Here is a 17411-nt window from a genome sequence, read left to right as displayed (position 1 = left end):
TGGACATGATTGTGAGTTTAACAGAGTTATAATGGACTTCATTTTTCAATAGACTTACTGGTATTAGACCTAAGTACATATAGGGTGCTATCCATAGACATTTCGCAGCACGCGCTACGAGCGTACTAAGCTAGCCCCGGCTATCCACTGGTTACTAGTACAGAATTCAAATCATATCCTATCGCTAACACTGGTTTATGAATACGAAAAACGCTGGTCGTCCACCGGAAGCCCGCGCTAAAAATGTCTATGAATACGGCCCTAAATCTTTAGATGTACTGACCGCTAACCCAACTGAATGGTGCCTTTAACATGTCACTACCTGAAATGTGCTACATAAACAATAAACTAAAACAATATCGTAATGGAAACATTGATACTCACCAAGTTATTTCGTATCGTCTTGTTTTTGTCAATAGGTTATAATTTTTTTTAAGTCGGCAGTACGAAATCCACAAAGGGAGGCGTCTGTTGGGATTAAATCTGTTTCTAGAAATGATTCAATTGAAATCACTTCTCAGAATCTCATTAGCCGTTTGAATGGCATCTCATTGTGAGCGGTTAATAAGTGCCGGCGAGGTGTTACATGTTAGAGAAATATAGCAATTTACACCTGAGTTAAAAAATAATATAGGAAACAATGCGGAGCAGAAATCACAGAGCGCTCATTTCGTGAAAATAAAATCGTTTCCATTGTACCCGATCAGAACTGAGAGCGGTCGGTCGCCATCACAGAGGCTCACGCAACACTCACCTGCGGCAGCGTCATTAAAATAACACATGTTATTACGTCTGATAGTACGGCCCAAGTTCCTTTTTCAACTCGTTATTCTTTTGTTTCTTCTTTTTAGCATCTCATTTTTTCCCCATCTAATTGATTGTCGTCTTTTCCTCGCAATGACACGTTAGCGGCTCTTTCAAAGGCCTCCTGCGATCTCACGTTTTCAACAGCAAAACTTCTCTTTGTACTATTCTTTTTAAAAATATCACTTTCGGCCATTGCCCGTCAATAACTCGGGACGTCCTCTTTCTCGCCATCTGTCACGAACGCTTGCAGATTCCTTTCTTATTAGGTCGGTTTCCTGGAGTGGGAAACAAGAAACACGCCGTCCAATAACACGTTCGGATTTCAGATTCCAGTTACTAGCAAAATACAGGAGGTCCCCGTATTGCCTCCTAGTAAGCTGTACCACGTCAGGCGTGACCGTTGCCTTGGCGACCGTGTGTCCCTTAGTATGTATGTATGTATTTATTTACACTGCAAGTGGGCATGCACCCGGTGGCAGTGGTATACACAATATAAACAATACACAATAAAGAAATGATAAGCAATATTTACAATACACAATACAATTATACAATACACAATAGGCCTACAATTTTATACACAATACAATAAGAATACACAATATAATTTAACACAATAATAATAAAACATAAATAAAATACCTAATTTTACATTACAACCTACATTATTACGACGCAGCTTACGAATTTTCTGTGAGTAAACAAACCGGGCAAGATTTAATTACAGATGTTATAAACGAGGCCTGCACAAGGTTTGCGCTCTCCGAGCCGGCTCACAGCTCATGAGCGGAATGCAGATATTAGCTGCGCTCTGTATAAAGGTGGACTGGAAGAAGGGGTGATCTCGTACAAAATATACACAAAAGGAAGTACTATTACGAGTGCTTATGAAATGAATTCCCGTTCAGTGTTTGCAAAACTATCTTGGACTATTATTAATAAATAAAGAAATATTTATTTTACAGAAGTAATAGAAATTCTATAAAGGTATCCCCGTAACATGCCATGAAGGCACTTGGGGGGCATGGAGGTAGAGCCCCATGCTTTCCATGACCTCGGCACTAGAATGAGGTGGTGTGGTCGACACCACGCTCTGACCGCCTTTTACCCCCGGGAAGGACCCGGTACTCAATTTTATAGGAGGCTGAGTGAACCTCGGGGCCGTTCTGAAAGTTTGGCAACGAGAAAAAATCCTGTCACCACCTGGGATCGAACCCCGGACCTTCCAGTCCGTAGCCAGCTGCTCTACCAACTGAGCCACCCGGCCGCCAATAGAAATTCTATAGCTACTTATATGTACAATATCATTTTGTTATATTTTTATTTATTAGTACATCAAAACGAGGTTTTATGCTGTTGGCAGCTGAAAGGAACAGTAGCCTACTGATCGTAATGAAACATCAGTTACAGATGTTCGATGTCTGCCTTTATTAAAGTTGATTATAGAAAACAGTTGCTCACAAATATAAATGTTGAGCCGAACATAGCAATCATTTTCACAGCCAGCCTGTGTAGTCGTGGATATTATTGCTAATGTTTAGTCTTGTAAAACTCAACTAGGCTAGTAGTATTATTCAAACGATCTTTATAAATGACAAATTCTTCCCCACAGCTGTCGCCCCAGCTCATACCAAATATGGAAAGCTACATAACCATCAAACTGGACGACTATTAATTCTGATCTTAACAATTTTAAAGTATTTTAGTTAATTTATCGTCAGCAATTGTAACACTTACGGCTCATAGAGCCGCTTTGTATTTACATTGTAATTTCTGCCATACAATTATTGATTTTACATAGAAACATGTCATTTTAAATGTTAATATTAATTGAGTTTACTTGTACGGCAACATATAGTGTACTCATACTATAAATATGGGCTCACTTGTTTCTGATGATGGCTCCATAGAGCCGAAAACGTTTAAATAGATATATTATGTAACAAAATATTGTATAACCAATTTATTTGTTAAATAAGGATAAGCATAGACGGCACATGTAATAAATTTTAATTGTCATTTATAGCAATCAGCTTATCGGCCCCATCATGCCTCTTAAAAAAAAACGATCTTTAGCCCTTACGTCACATTTAAGATCAATAAGTTCGAGCTGTAAATCGTTAAATGTTATATTCCGTCTTTTAGATTTCTCCATACTGTACTGTAGCAGTAGGTAAGCAACGTGAAACAGTTACTGAGAATAGGCCTACACACTGCACTCCACTAGATAACTGAGTGGTCGTTTCCCTCTCCTCTACCTATAGCAAGTCTATGTTATTCTGACGTATCTTCCTCTCCGTTTCGGCGAGCGGTAAACACCGCTCTCCCGCTCCGAAGGAGCGCGCGCGCTCGTTCAGCGCTGTATTTGCAGGCCTAGGCCTATTATAAATGTTCAAATCGTCCAAAACGTGTCGAATTGGCGAATCACGTGCTAAACAAAACTGACGTTTATGAAGACTGCTTCAAGATTAATATTTGTCACGGTCGGAACTGCATTCCATATCACTGATTATGTCAATCGTTGCCATTAGGCCTACAGAATACGGGACTCAAAGCAACTGAAATAGATTCATGAGTGGCATTGAAATCCCAGCCATCTTACTTGATGACTGTGTGTGTCTTAATCGATTTCTAAACACTTTCGCTTGGCAAGAATAAGAAAACTTGTTTTGAATAGAAGGCAACTTATTCCTTTACCCCAGCAAACAAAGGTTTGTGATTACGTAACATAATTTTCGATAATTTCTTACACACATACAATGCTTCACAAGAGTCGTGACAACAGACACCGTCCATTTTGATGTTACGCTCGTCGCCATCATGAAAGTTGAGCTTCAACGCCGGGTATGACCGTAGTAGACTGATGGGACAGACAACCCCTCGGTGTCTTTGCGCGAACCATGCTTCTTTCTTCCACTGTTGAAACCGTTCAACTCTCTCGGTGCTGGTGGTTTTGGGCTTATTCGATTCCTCTTCATCTGCTTTTGCCTCTTGTTGAGATTTTCGCCATTTCCTGTTACGTTCATTAGCGCTATTGCGTGGCATCTTCAAAATGTACTTCTATAGTCATTTCTTCCTGAAAAAAATTGTAAAATGAACTTTGCGTTGAATAGAGTAAATTCTCATTTTATTACAGCTTTACGACACCGAACATGAATATGTTAGCCAACCGAATGCCAAGATAAACTGAGTGGAATGCTGTCCGCGGTAGAGAGGGATGTGCGTATGACTTGGTTCATTGCCGCCCTCACATAAGCCCGCCATTGGTCCCTATCCTAAGTAAGATTAATCCATTCTCTTCCATCATATCCCATCTCCCTCAAATCCATTTTAATATTATCCTCTCATCTACGTCTCGGCCTCCCTAAAGGTCTTTTTCCCTCCGGCCTCCCAACTAACACTCTATATGCATTTCTGGATTCGCCCATACGTGCTACATTCTCTGCCTATCTCAAACGTTTGGATTTAATGTTCCTAATTATGTCAGGTGAAGAATACAATGCGTGCAGTTCTGTGTTGTGTAACTTTCTCCATTCTCCTGTAACTTCATCCCTCTTAGCCCCAAATATTTTCTAAGCACCTTATTCTCAAACACCCTTAACCTATGTTCCTCTCTCAAAGTGAGAGTCCAAGTTTCACAACCATACAGAACAACCGGTAATATAACTGTTTTATAAATTCTAACTTTTAGCTTTTCTTAGAGGAAATTGGATGTCTAGAATTAATAATTTCTGTGGTTGGCTAAACTTGTTGTGGAAGTCATCATTCTTTTGTTTTGAAGGCTTTCATCGTTTATTGTTTAATATTGGACGGAATTATAACGTTCTTCATAGGTTCTACAGTTTTTATGCTAAATATATTAAGTATATTTGCATCAGCACAGTTAATAGGCGTTAAAATTGTCTCAGAAAACATGAATATAGGCCTAAGTTTTTTCATATATTTAAAATAATTAATATACTACATAATATAATACCACCTAATATAATAATGTATATGCTGATATATAATGGAAAAGTTCACACATTGTCACAACCGCTACAAAGCGGTCACAACCGTCACATCAACACAGAGCTAGAGCATCATATCTATAGGCTATATGAGCCCTTATGCGTTACTATCCAATATATCAGGAAAAAACTTAAGTTGATGTCACTTATTCCAAAACAACGAAAATCTTGTCTTGAAGAACTCTTGTCGGAACTTCATGTCATGAAATGGTCACAACCGTCACAGAAAAGAAAAGAATGTTTTGCAGGATCTACGGTCTCTATTATAATGTTTTTCCAGAGATTCTGTAAACATTGTAAAAATAACTTTTCAACTTTTTTCTTGAAGAACTCTTGTCGGAACTTCATGTCATGAAATGGTCACAACCGTCACAGAAAAGAAAAGAATGTTTTGCAGGATCTACGGTCTCTATTATAATGTTCTTTCAGAGATTCTGTAAACATTGTAAAAATAACTTTTGAAAAAATTTGAACATACTATTAAAATATTTTCTTTCGTGTATTACAGTACAATTGTCACAACCGACACAATGGAATGATTCCCTTTTCTCCTTATATGTGTGTGTGTGTATATATATATATATATATATATATATATATATATATATATATATATATATATTCATCGTCACAAAGATGACACATAGCCTACTTTCCTTCTCAATGCACGTTTCCTACATTCAACATTAATAGAGTTCTTTTCTCGGATTGCAAACCGTGTTACAGTTTATTGTGAAGAGGAAAGTAAATGAACAATGACAAGAAGAAGAAGAAGAAGAAGAAGAAGAAGAAGAAGAAGGCTGAGCTGAGATATGCTGGCGTAGCAGCCAAATAGTTTGGAATAGGTAATAGGCTCGGGTTAACAAAAACTTGGGAGGATTGTTGACTGCAATAAGCAGGAACACTCGGGTTGTTTTGAGAGGTGTCGGGTTCACTCATTATATCATCATGATGAAACACAATCGAGTGTGATTACAAGGCGGGCTCGCGGAGAGATGAGGTGTCAGACCCCCAGTCAATGACGGGGCAGCAACACGAAAATTGGTTATGATTTTCATGCCTTCAATCTCTCGCAGCCTCTTCCTTTTTTCTTTGCCGTCACACTTTTAGTGTTAAAAAATATATATTTTTGTATGAAATTTGCCTCCGAGGGAAATACATTTCCATTTCTATAACGCGTTATTATTGTGTGAAATTGCACGAGGGAACAGCTTAAATATAGACACACGTACTTTTATTTAAGAGTTAATGTCCCTACAGGTATAAATGGAGGGTACCGTATTGGGAAAAAAAGTAAACGGTGCCATGCAAATGGAATTCACTTTCTCATTATGAATTTTACGCAGTGACTAATACAATCGTTATTTTGCGTACATTTGTGTGAAATAAATCGCCCACCAACACTTTCTTCCAAACTGGTTTGTGGTCATTCGCAAGCAGTAGATAACGCCTCTAGACTCGTCTTTCTACCTGTTCTCCGTAAGTATATTGTCTCCAGGGTTGTGTGAGACGGTTTGGAAATTAGTAACCAAGCCATCTAAAGCTGTGCTTCCCAACTTTTTGAGTGTCATGGATTCCTTGAAGTTCGTATTCTATTTTGGTGGACTGCTAGATTGTTTTGTATAATTTAAGCTGGTAAACATGTTATTCTCATTAAAGATTTGCATAATGTAGTGAGTTCAACATCTTTAAAGAGATGGTATTTGACGAGATGAGGACATACTTTACCTGTCATTTACCTTACGATTGAGGAAATCCTCGAACTCCGGATAGGCAGGTGAGCGCCTTAGCCGACAGAACTACTCCGGTGGCCATCTTTGTTCAAAGTGCCCTCCATCCAAAAACAACTGGAAGTGGAAGTTACTGTCATTTGAACATGCATAAAGAACTTAGTACAACCGATTCTGTAGCAATAACGAACATTGTTGGTACGATTGACGTCTTTTCGTAAGTTTATGTGGCGTCTCTGATATTTTGCAGCATGGATTCTTCATTACCTAGAGTGCAAGTTTAATATAATAAAAGCATTAAATCGAGTTTATTCACTATTCAGAACAGCTACTTGCATTCTTAAGGTTAGAGACCTTAAGATGCATTACACGGTTCAGTTTTCCATACGCGTACGCATACAGTCTGGGAAGAATTTGAAAGAATCAAACTTAAAACGCGCGTTCAATTAAGTTGCATGAAGATTTTGTGTCTATATGGTGCGCCATTTCAACGTCATGTTCACTACTACGTATGTATATTAATTGAGAAATTAGACTTATTAGGCATCAAAGATAATGTTTTAATAAAATCGTATCTCAGCGACAGAATTAAAATAACGAAAATTGACAGTTATTCAAGTGAACCTTCAGTTATTAATATAGGTGTTCCCCAAGGCACAGTTCTTGGCCCTATTTTATTTTAATATATATTAATGACTTATTAAAAATTGACTTACAACAATACTATGGGGTTCATTATTCTTATGCAAATGATACAGCTTTACTTTTTGGTGGAAAAACCTGGTATGATGCATATAATAATTCAAATAATCAAATTAAATTAATAAAAAAATGGTTCCACATAAATTATCTATCAACGAAAACAAAATCATAATTATTCCTTTCCCATTATCTGAAAAATGTAATAAACCTCCTACATCTATATTAGTATTAAATTACGTAACTCTAATTGTTGCCTTGTACATTGTAAATATCCGATGAAGTCCTCTGAAGTTAAATATTTCGACATAATTTTCTACAATAATTTAAAATGGAACCAACACATCAATTAGCTTTGTAATGAATAACGTAAAATAATACTTATTACTTTGTTTTATTGAAGAATTACTTGTCAATAAGTTTATTATGCACAATATACTTAACATTATTTCAATCTGTAATTATGTAAGGAATTACAGGATGGGGTAGCTTATTTAAAACCAATTTTAATACACTTTATTTATTACAGCAGAAAATAATTAAAATATGTCTTCATAAACCTTTCGATTTTTCATCACAAGCATCGTTTTAAACTTTAAGGTTCTTAAAATAAGACATTTATTATATTGCATTAACAAAATCTATACATAGGCCTAAAATCGAAATAACTTTGAATTGTATTCTCATAGTTATGAAAGAGGAGGTATGAATTCTTTAAGATTGTTTGTACCAAAATGCAACACTGCTACAGTATTTAATTATAACAGTAATTCAGGCCCAAGAATATATAACAAATTTACATTTAAATTTGTCCTAATCTTATCAATTCTAATAGTTCTAGTATTAAATTTAAAAAGTTATGTATGGATTTTATAAATAATAAAAAAATTGTATTATTCTATACTTCTTAACCCTGCATTACTCAGGTGGGGTGTGGTAAACCCCGGTGCGTATATTTCAACGAAAATCTAAGAGATGGAGCTAGTGTGTACTCTGTGCATCTGTATACATTTCAATCACATCCAGAAGAGTTCACTTAAGAAATTGTTTAAGTGAACTATGAATAGTATATTTAATTGCGTTTATCTGAGTTCTGAAACTTGCGGGAAAATATATTAGTTATTTAAAATGGGGTTTGTGAAACCCCACCTGAGCAATGGTGAGAATATTTATAACATGAGTAACGCAGAGTTAATTTAAAATCGGGAATTCGCCCCTGAGCACGAGTTCTACTCTTTCAGGGGTGAGCTAAAATTTTATCTGCGTATACTATATTTTATGTTACAAGTATTAGCAAAATAAAATAAATTAATATTAAATATCAATCAATATCTGAATGCGTGAAAGTTGAAAGAAAATTTGTACCATGTAACTTCTATTCTAGTAGATTCGACTATCTGTGAGAGGCGCTTGTTTTCCAAAGATAGTCCGCTCCAGAATCATGACGTATGTACAGGGAAAGAAAGACTGCTGTATACGATAATTGATACCATCGAAAGTTACAATATTTGAACTGTAGTTATTGGTGAACTGGATATTCTTTATCCCAGACGGCGTTATCTTCCATGAACCAGCATTTGACAAATACCTTTCGAATCGCCCGATATCTAAAACTTACAGTATTTAGTTTTTTCCTCGTTTACCTAACCGCATTTTCTTGGCATCTGATTGTAGAACTGGCCAGTGCAGCAGTTCTGTCATTGTGATGCAGGCTGCATGGTGGGCCGTACATTGTATATTAAAACAAGCGTGTCATTTATTCCACAAGGTGCATTTTTAAATGAAATAAAGAACGAGATAAAAGCGGTCGTGTGTGTTCGTGTTTTGAATGTTAGCATTTATTTTCATTTCCATGGGATTCCCCGCAAAGACGGCGCGCAATCCCTCTGTCGGTATGAGAGGCACGACGCGTGTATAATCCTTCAATCAAAGAAATCCAAATCTCTTGTTTTTATATATAACGCAGGCCAAGAGAAAAGAGGAAAGGAAGTGCTTGCAGGAGGCTTTGGCCGCCGGCGCTGCCTTGCATAACAATCGAGTCGCCGCGGAAACCCCCAGGATTCGTCTGCTTAGAGACGGGATTAAGACGGGCGGAGCCTTGCACGGGTCTTCCAATTGCGCGGAAAAATAGCAGCCAGCCATCAAGAAGAGAATTGTCCACACATGTGCGTAGCAGGGAGATTTCAAACGCAAAACGGCTTCTGCATGTGGAGCAAATTTGCACTGCATAATAAACGGTACCACGCAAATGACATGTAGTTTACGAATTATAATAGACTACTGACCTCCGAGCAGCAAAAGCTACTTCATTGTTAGATTACAGTTTAAAAATTGCAACAAAACCATTAGATATAAATATTAATATTTGTTGTCTTATGAAAAATTGTGAAATTTAATATTCCATTATCGGACATTTGATACAATCCATGTCGTTCAATAGCAGTAATGGTCCATTGACATTTGGTACAAACAGAAAAATTCAGTGACATTTGGTACTATCCATATGGCCCAATATTGAAAAAGGTCCAGCATATTTGGTGCAATCCAATTTTTCTAATGTTGAAAAAGGTCCAGGATATTTGGTACAATGGTTGTATTTGGTACAATCCATTTGTTCTATTGTTGGAAAACGTCCAGGATATTTTGTACAATGATTATATTTGGTACAATCCATTTGTTCTAATGTTGAAAAAGGTCCAGGACATTTTGTACAATGGTTATATTTGGTATAATCCATTTGTTCTAATGTTGAAAAAGGTCCGGGATATTTTGTACAATGATTATATTTGGTACAATCCATTTGTTCTAATGTTGAAAAAGGTCCAGGATATTTTGTACAGTGATTATATTTGGTACAATCCATTTGTTCTGATGTTGAAAAAGGTCCAGGATATTTTGTACAATGGTTATATTTGGTACAATCCATTTGTTCTAATGTTGAAAAAGGTCTAGGATATTTTGTACAATGGTTATATTTGGTACAATCCATTTGTTCTAGTGTTGAAAAAAGTCCAGGATATTTTGTACAATGGTTATATTTGGTACAATCCATTTGTTCTAATGTTGAAAAAGGTCCAGGATATTTTGTACAATGGTTATATTTGGTACAATCCATTTGTTCTAATGTTGAAAAAGGTCTAGGATATTTTGTACAATGGTTATATTTGGTACAATCCATTTGTTCTAGTGTTGAAAAAAGTCCAGGATATTTTGTACAATGGTTATATTTGGCACAGTCCATTTGTTCTAATGTTGAAAAAAGTCCAGGATATTTGCTTCAGTGGTTATATTTGATACAATCCATGGTCCAATGTAGAAAAATGTCCAGGATAAGCGGTTTAATGTTTCTTTTTACAAATATTAATGTTATACAGTATGTACTGATTGTTGCATTTTCGGTATTTGACTGTAAATTGGCAACAAACACAAATATAAATTTGCAGTTTTATTGGTCGAAAGTAGTATGACATAGTAAAAATGTAATAGTCATATTAATTGTTTGAATTTAATATTTCATTGCAAACTTTATCCTTTGTGAAATGCCCTTCAATGTCTGGCAACTAACCTTGATGTGGTTCATTTGTAATTTTAATTTTTCACGTCACTGATGGCTTTAACTGTACTGAATACCACATAATATAGACCTAGTTGTCCATGGCTAAAAATGTACCGGGATAGTAAAAACCTCTGGTGTTGTGATTTCATAATGGGAATTGCGAAAGCAAGACGTAAATTGTCGCCTTTTGAATTTGAAATATTTACTGTCAGTGAGTCACATATCAATCCGTGGGAGGCAGATTATCTGAAATTTGTAGGCCTAACGGACGAGTAATAACTACTAATTGTATAGGCTAACGGTGTCACACATTTGTCTGTCATTCGAACTCCATTTACTAAACCAAAGGTCATGTGCATATTTTGTAGAAATGCACCTACTTTGAATTATGTGTGCGAAGGTATTCCAGATTGTGTAATAGAGTGTAGAAATTCTATAGGTATGTTATTTACAACATTTGTGTCGTTAACATCTGATAGTAATTTATCAACATTGTTTACTTCCTCATGTTACCATCGATTAGCGTAAGACTTGTTTATCTACTTACACAATACAGCAAATATCATTCAATACTCTTACTATACTTAACTCTGTTGTAGTAAGTTGAAATATTAGAGCCGTATTCATAGACATTTTTAGCGCGGGTTTTCGGTGGATGATCAGCGTTTTTCGTATTCATAAACCAGTGTTAGCGATAGGATATGATTTGAATTCTGTACTAGTAACCAGTGGATAGCCGGGGCTAGCTTAGTACGCTCGTAGCGCGTGCTGCGAAATGTCTATGAATAGCACCCTTAATGTCTATTAAATCTAGTGATGGGTGATAGTCGATAGTTCTATCGATATTATCGATAGTTATGAATTCAACTATCGAATTATCGATAGTCAATTGTTTCCAATAGTTCTGGCAACTATCGATAGTATCGAATAGGGAAAGATCATTCATAATAATATAAGGCCTTCAGACTGGAGCTGGCAACACGATTCTTTTTCAGCGATTCAATCAGACATTACGAATCATTTGTAACGATTCATTCAGGGTTTGTTCAGAACTCATCCCTGTCTATGATTCCCATTATCATTTATAATCGTAAACGAACGACTCACAACATTCTACACTTCCAATCATGGGTAGAACAAAAGCGTTCTACATATCTGCCATAGATGGCAGAGTAGGCCCGGGAAGGATACAGTCTCTGTTGAGACATTGGATTGTCTCTTTCTGATTGGCTGGAACCAGTTTTCATGAACTACATTAATCTACAAAATTATGGAAGATAGCTACTTACTTACTGGCTTTTAAGGAACTCGGAGGTTCATTGCCGCCCTCACATAAGCCCGCCATTGGTCCCTATCCTCAGCAAGATCAATCTGGTCTCTATCATCCATTTTAATATTATCTTCCCATCTACGTCTCGGTCTTCCCAAAGGTCTTTATCTCTCCGGCCTCCCAACTAACACACTACAGTATATGTGCATTTCTGGATTCGCCCATACGTGCTAGATGCCCTGCCCATCTCAAACGTCTGAATTTAATGAACCTCATTATGTCAGGTGAAGAATACAATGCGTGCAGTTCTGTGTTGTGTAACTTTGTCCATTCTCCTGTAACTCCATTCCTCTCAGCCCCAAATATTTTCCTAAGCATCTTATTCTCGAACATCCTTAATCTCTGTTCCTCTCTCAAAGTAAAAGTGAAGTTTCACAACCATACAGAACAACCGGTAATATAACTGTTTTGTAAATTCTAACTTTGAGGCTTTTTGAAAGCAGACTAGATAATAAAAGCTTCTCAACCGAATAATAACAGGCATTTTTTATATTAATTCTGTGTTTAATTTCCTACGGAGTCTCATTTATATTTGTTACTGTTGCTGGAATGTAGCCTATTAGAATTTTTAAAACGGAATATTTACTGAAATTAAAATGATTAATTGTTAATTTCATATAAAGTCTTAAACTGGATATTGTAAAGTTCTCTTGTTAATCTCTCTTCTTCAGGACCTAGAAATCCGTTTCCTAGTTATCAGTTATCTGAGAAAAAAAAGTATTTGAGCCATTTAGAGCAAAAGTGGTGTAAGTCAAAATTGGATAATGAGGTTTAAAGTAAAAATTTCTGCAAAATACAGCGCAAGGTAGCAATTAATATGTCCTTCTTGCTATCCACTGACTACTAGTTTAAATAAATTGAATACTAATTGCTTCTTTGCACTGTATTTTACAGAATGTTTACTTTAACCCTCATCAGTAGGGCTAGGATTTTGATGAAATTGCATCTTTTTTCTAGTAAGCCAGAAACATAGCTGCTTTAGTATTTATATGTTATGTGGTAAACTGAGTGTTTTAAGACATATTTGTTAGCGCATTTTTTTTTTTTCATTTTTTGCCTATTTCAACTCATAAGAGCATTTTTTGTTTTATTCGGACATTTTTGAGGCATTTTCATTTAATTTTGCCCATAAATCCCCATTATTTTTTTACTTGATTATTTAACGACACTGTATCAACTACGAGGTTATTTAGCGTCGATGGAATTGGTGATAGCGATAAATTTGGCGAGATGAAGTCGAGAATTCGCCATAGATTACCTGACATTTGTCTTACGGTTGGGAAAAAACTCGGAAAAAACCCAACCAGGTAATCAGCCCCAGCGGGAATCGAACCCGCACCGAGCGCAACTCCGAATCGGCAGGCAAGCGCCTTAACCAACCAAGGTACGCCGTCGGTGGCTCATACCCATTATTTTGTATACTATTTGAATCGTTTTTCTACACAAATTTTGCCATTTTAACGTAGTACACTCCAACCACCCCTTAATATAGACTCCTCTATTCCTATTAATTCCGTATCAAGGCTGGTTCACAATAAACCGAGAACGGAAACGACAACAAGAACGAGAACGGAAATATTGTTAAAATATGTATTTAAATGTGAACATTCAGAATTAACTATTGTGAATGCTCACATTTAAATACATTTATTGTAACATTATTTTCGTTCTCGTTCTCGTTGTAGTTTCCGTTTCCGGTTTATTGTGAATCAGCCTTAAGAGTGGCCTTGTGGTGGGCTACATGGAAACTACATCAGGTAAAAAAATTAATTAAAGTGTACTACTTAGAAAAAAATATGTAAAATTAAATAAACTTAAATGTTGGTACTAGAGTTTAATTTAATTTCTAGTCTAAATATTAAGTAGCACAAAACCTCTTTTCCTACTAAGCCAATTATGTAAGATCAATTTTAGGGCATTTATAAGGACATTTTTTTAAAAGATTTTTACATCATAAATACATTGTTTTTAGGACATTTTTTCATGATTTATAAGTTATCAAAATCCTAGCCCTACTCATTACCAATTTTTGACTTACACCACTTCTGCTCTGAACGGCTCATTTAAAGAGACTCATAAATACAGGGTGTTAAAAAATACGGGACATAATTTCAGGTATGTATTTCCCACATGCAGATAATCAAAATAGTTCATTACAACATGTGTCCGGAAATGCTTTATTTCCGAGTTATGGCCTTCACAACATTGAAATTCACCGGAACCATACCTCATGTTTTAGAAGACACTCCACTGATCAATCGTCAACACATTCATTCTTGCATGATGGCGCTCCTGCAAACTTCAGTCGTACGGCTCGCCGGTACTTGGAGGATCGAAGGTTTCCTGATCGATGGATAGGTAGAGGTGGCCCAATTGCTTGGCCTCCACGCTCACCTGATCTGAACCCTCTTGATTTCTACTTGTGGGGCCATTTAAATTCATTGGTTTATTCGTCTCCGGTGCCTGATTTGGAATCCCTTCGGAATCGAATTGTGGCATGTTCTGAGGACATACGCAATACTCCTGGAGTTTGGGATCGTGTTCGCAGGACAATGAGACATCGATGCAAGGTCTGTATTCAAGCAGGAGGTGGACATTTTGAACATCTTCTGTAATGACAACGACCTGCGGAAAGAAAACGTTCCGGTGAATTTCAATGTTGTGAAAGCCATAACTCACAGGCAGGGTTTGGAATTGAACGGGTTACATCAGCTTCTTGTCTATGCGGATGACGTGAATATGTTAGGAGAAAATACACAAACGATTAGGGAAAACACGGAAATTTTACTTGAAGCAAGTAAAGCTATCGATTTGGAAGTAAATCCCGAAAAGACAAAGTATATGATTATGTCTCATGACCAGAATATTGTACGAAATGGAAATATAAAAATTGGAGATTTATCCTTCGAAGAGGTGGAAAAATTCAAATATCTTGGAGCAACAGTAACAAATATAAATGACACTCGGGAGGAAATTAAACGCAGAATAAATATGGGAAATGCGTGTTATTATTCGGTTGAGAAGCTCTTATCATCCAGTCTGCTGTCCAAAAATCTGAAAGTTAGAATTTATAGAACAGTTATATTACCGGTTCTTCTGTATGGTTGTGAAACTTGGACTCTCACTCTGAGAGAGGAACATAGGTTAAGGGTGTTTGAGAATAAGGTGCTTAGGAAAATATTTGGGGCTAAGTGGGATGAAGTTACAGGAGAATGGAGAAAGTTACACAACACAGAACTGCACGCATTGTATTGTTCACCTGATATAATTAGGAACATTAAATCCAGACGTTTGAGATGGGCAGGGCATGTAGCACGTATGGGGGAATCCAGAAATGCATATAGAGTGTTAGTTGGGAGACCGGAGGGAAAAAGACCTTTAGGGAGACCGAGACGTAGATGGGAGGATAATATTAAAATGGATTTGAGGGAGGTGGGGTATGATGATAGAGACTGGATTAATCTTGCACAGGATAGGGACCGCAGGCGGGCTTATGTGAGGGCGGCAATGAACCTTCGGGTTCCTTAAAAGCCAGTAAGTAAGTAAGTAAGTAAGTAAGTAAGTAAGTAAGTAAATAAGTAAGTAAGTAAGTAAGTAAGAAGGCCATAACTCGGAAATGAAGCATTTCCGGACACATGTTGTAATGAACTATTTTGATTGTGTACATGTGGGAAATACATACCTGAAATTATGCCCCGTATTTTTTAAACATTCTGTATAGAGTGCCATGCAAGACAGATATAGCTGTACAGATTTTTTGGTTAGTGTGGCCATTATCGGTTTGTTTGACTTCGCTCATGGTCGCGCGCTTTGCTCGCTGTTCGCAGGGACCCGATGGACGCCATGTTCATGGAGCAGCACTTCCTGCGCTCGCCGCTCCGCCTCTACTCCGACATGGACGCCGAGAACAACAACAGCCTGTTCTCCGCCGCCATGATGGAGAAGGCGCGCGCCCACCTGCAGATGTGGGGGCGCACCGGCGGGGCGCCCTACCCGCCGGCCGAGCTGCACTCGCTGCTGGTGAGCGGCGCGGGGCCGCCGCAGATGTACGCCCGCGGGGGGCCGCCCCCCTGTCCCCTGCCCATGCCCCTGCCGGCGCACCTGTGGGGCGGCGCCGGGGGCGGCGCGGGGCAGGCGTGGTCGTCGCCGGGGCTGCCGCCGGGCCTGCTGGGGCCGCCGCCGCCGCCCAACGCGCACTCCCACCCCCAGCTGACCCCGCCGCCCCCGACCTCCTCGTCCAGTTCCTCCGGCTCGCCGTCGCCGGCGTCGTCGTCGTCGTCGGCGGCGGAGCTGCGACTGCCGAGGCCCATCTTCCCGGGGATGAGCGGGCTGCAGCAGCGGTACAGCCCTTACCAGCTGGTGCCCAAGCAGCTGTCCCCGCCCGCGGCGGCCGAGACCAGGAACTGAGCTGACCTCTTGGGTCCCGAATGAGAGACTCCAACACCTCGCAGTTGTTTGAACACGAAAAATAATTGCCTTCTTACCACACGTGGCATTCACGTCAGGGACAAACTCTGTACCTAACAAGCATTTCCAAAAAACTTATACCCGAAATCGCTTTGATTCCAAGATACAGTGGCCCTGTCTTCTTTTAACGACACCTGCCAGAAATAAATAACTACTTTGTCCTAATTCTGTACTTAAAAATACCTGATTGATAGCGTGGTACTTGGTAGTAAACAACAGAGTGCTGCATTGGAATTAAATCGCTCGCTTGAACTCGGTCGAGTGTCGCACCCTCGAGTGAGATACCATCGATCGTGATACGCTCGTAATAAATAGAAGCACAGTACAAGGTCATCTCACCGACATGTATGTATGTATTTATTCACACTGCAGTGGATAATATACCCGGTGGCAGTGGTAACTAATTACACTCAATAATGACAATAATAAACTTATTAATTAAAAATACAATTAATAATACTAATAATTAATACTAACAATAATTAATAATAATAATAACAACAACAACAACAACAGGGAATATACTAAATTAAATGAAGCACGATCACTTAAAATAACATTTAAAATAAATCTAATTTGTATCTTAAAACTAAGTTCGAACTAAAACCCCCGAGTATGATATGTTCATATCTGCACAAGTACCTTTCAACATTACACTCATTTCGCTGTCAACTCACTCACTGCAATGGAACTACGACACATTTCACTGATTCTATCCTGATTTCACTAACACTTCAAAAACATTTCACTGTTCAAATACTTTGCACTGCCACTATAAACTATAAAGCTTCACTGACAGGAACACGTTTCAC

At 37.9% G+C, this 17411-nt stretch overlaps 1 protein-coding gene across 1 annotated transcript in view; it reads left to right on the top strand.

The window, feature by feature from the left end:
- The window catches only part of LOC138711245 (T-box transcription factor TBX20-like), a 404801-nt gene extending 388117 nt beyond the window's left edge, over positions 1-16684 (top strand). Inside the window, exon 6 of the mRNA XM_069842659.1 lies at positions 15960-16684. Within this exon, the coding sequence (XP_069698760.1) occupies positions 15960-16539 (580 nt within the window). The 3' untranslated portion in view covers positions 16540-16684. The remainder of the gene's footprint in view (positions 1-15959) is intronic.
- The last annotated feature ends 727 nt before the right edge of the window (positions 16685-17411 follow it).

This window comes from Periplaneta americana, chromosome 12 (assembly GCF_040183065.1).
Source record: "Periplaneta americana isolate PAMFEO1 chromosome 12, P.americana_PAMFEO1_priV1, whole genome shotgun sequence".
Classification (NCBI taxonomy): Eukaryota; Metazoa; Arthropoda; class Insecta; order Blattodea; family Blattidae; genus Periplaneta; species Periplaneta americana.
The sequence above is the reverse complement of the archived record's forward strand: the minus strand, read 5'-3'. Positions and strand labels throughout refer to the sequence as shown.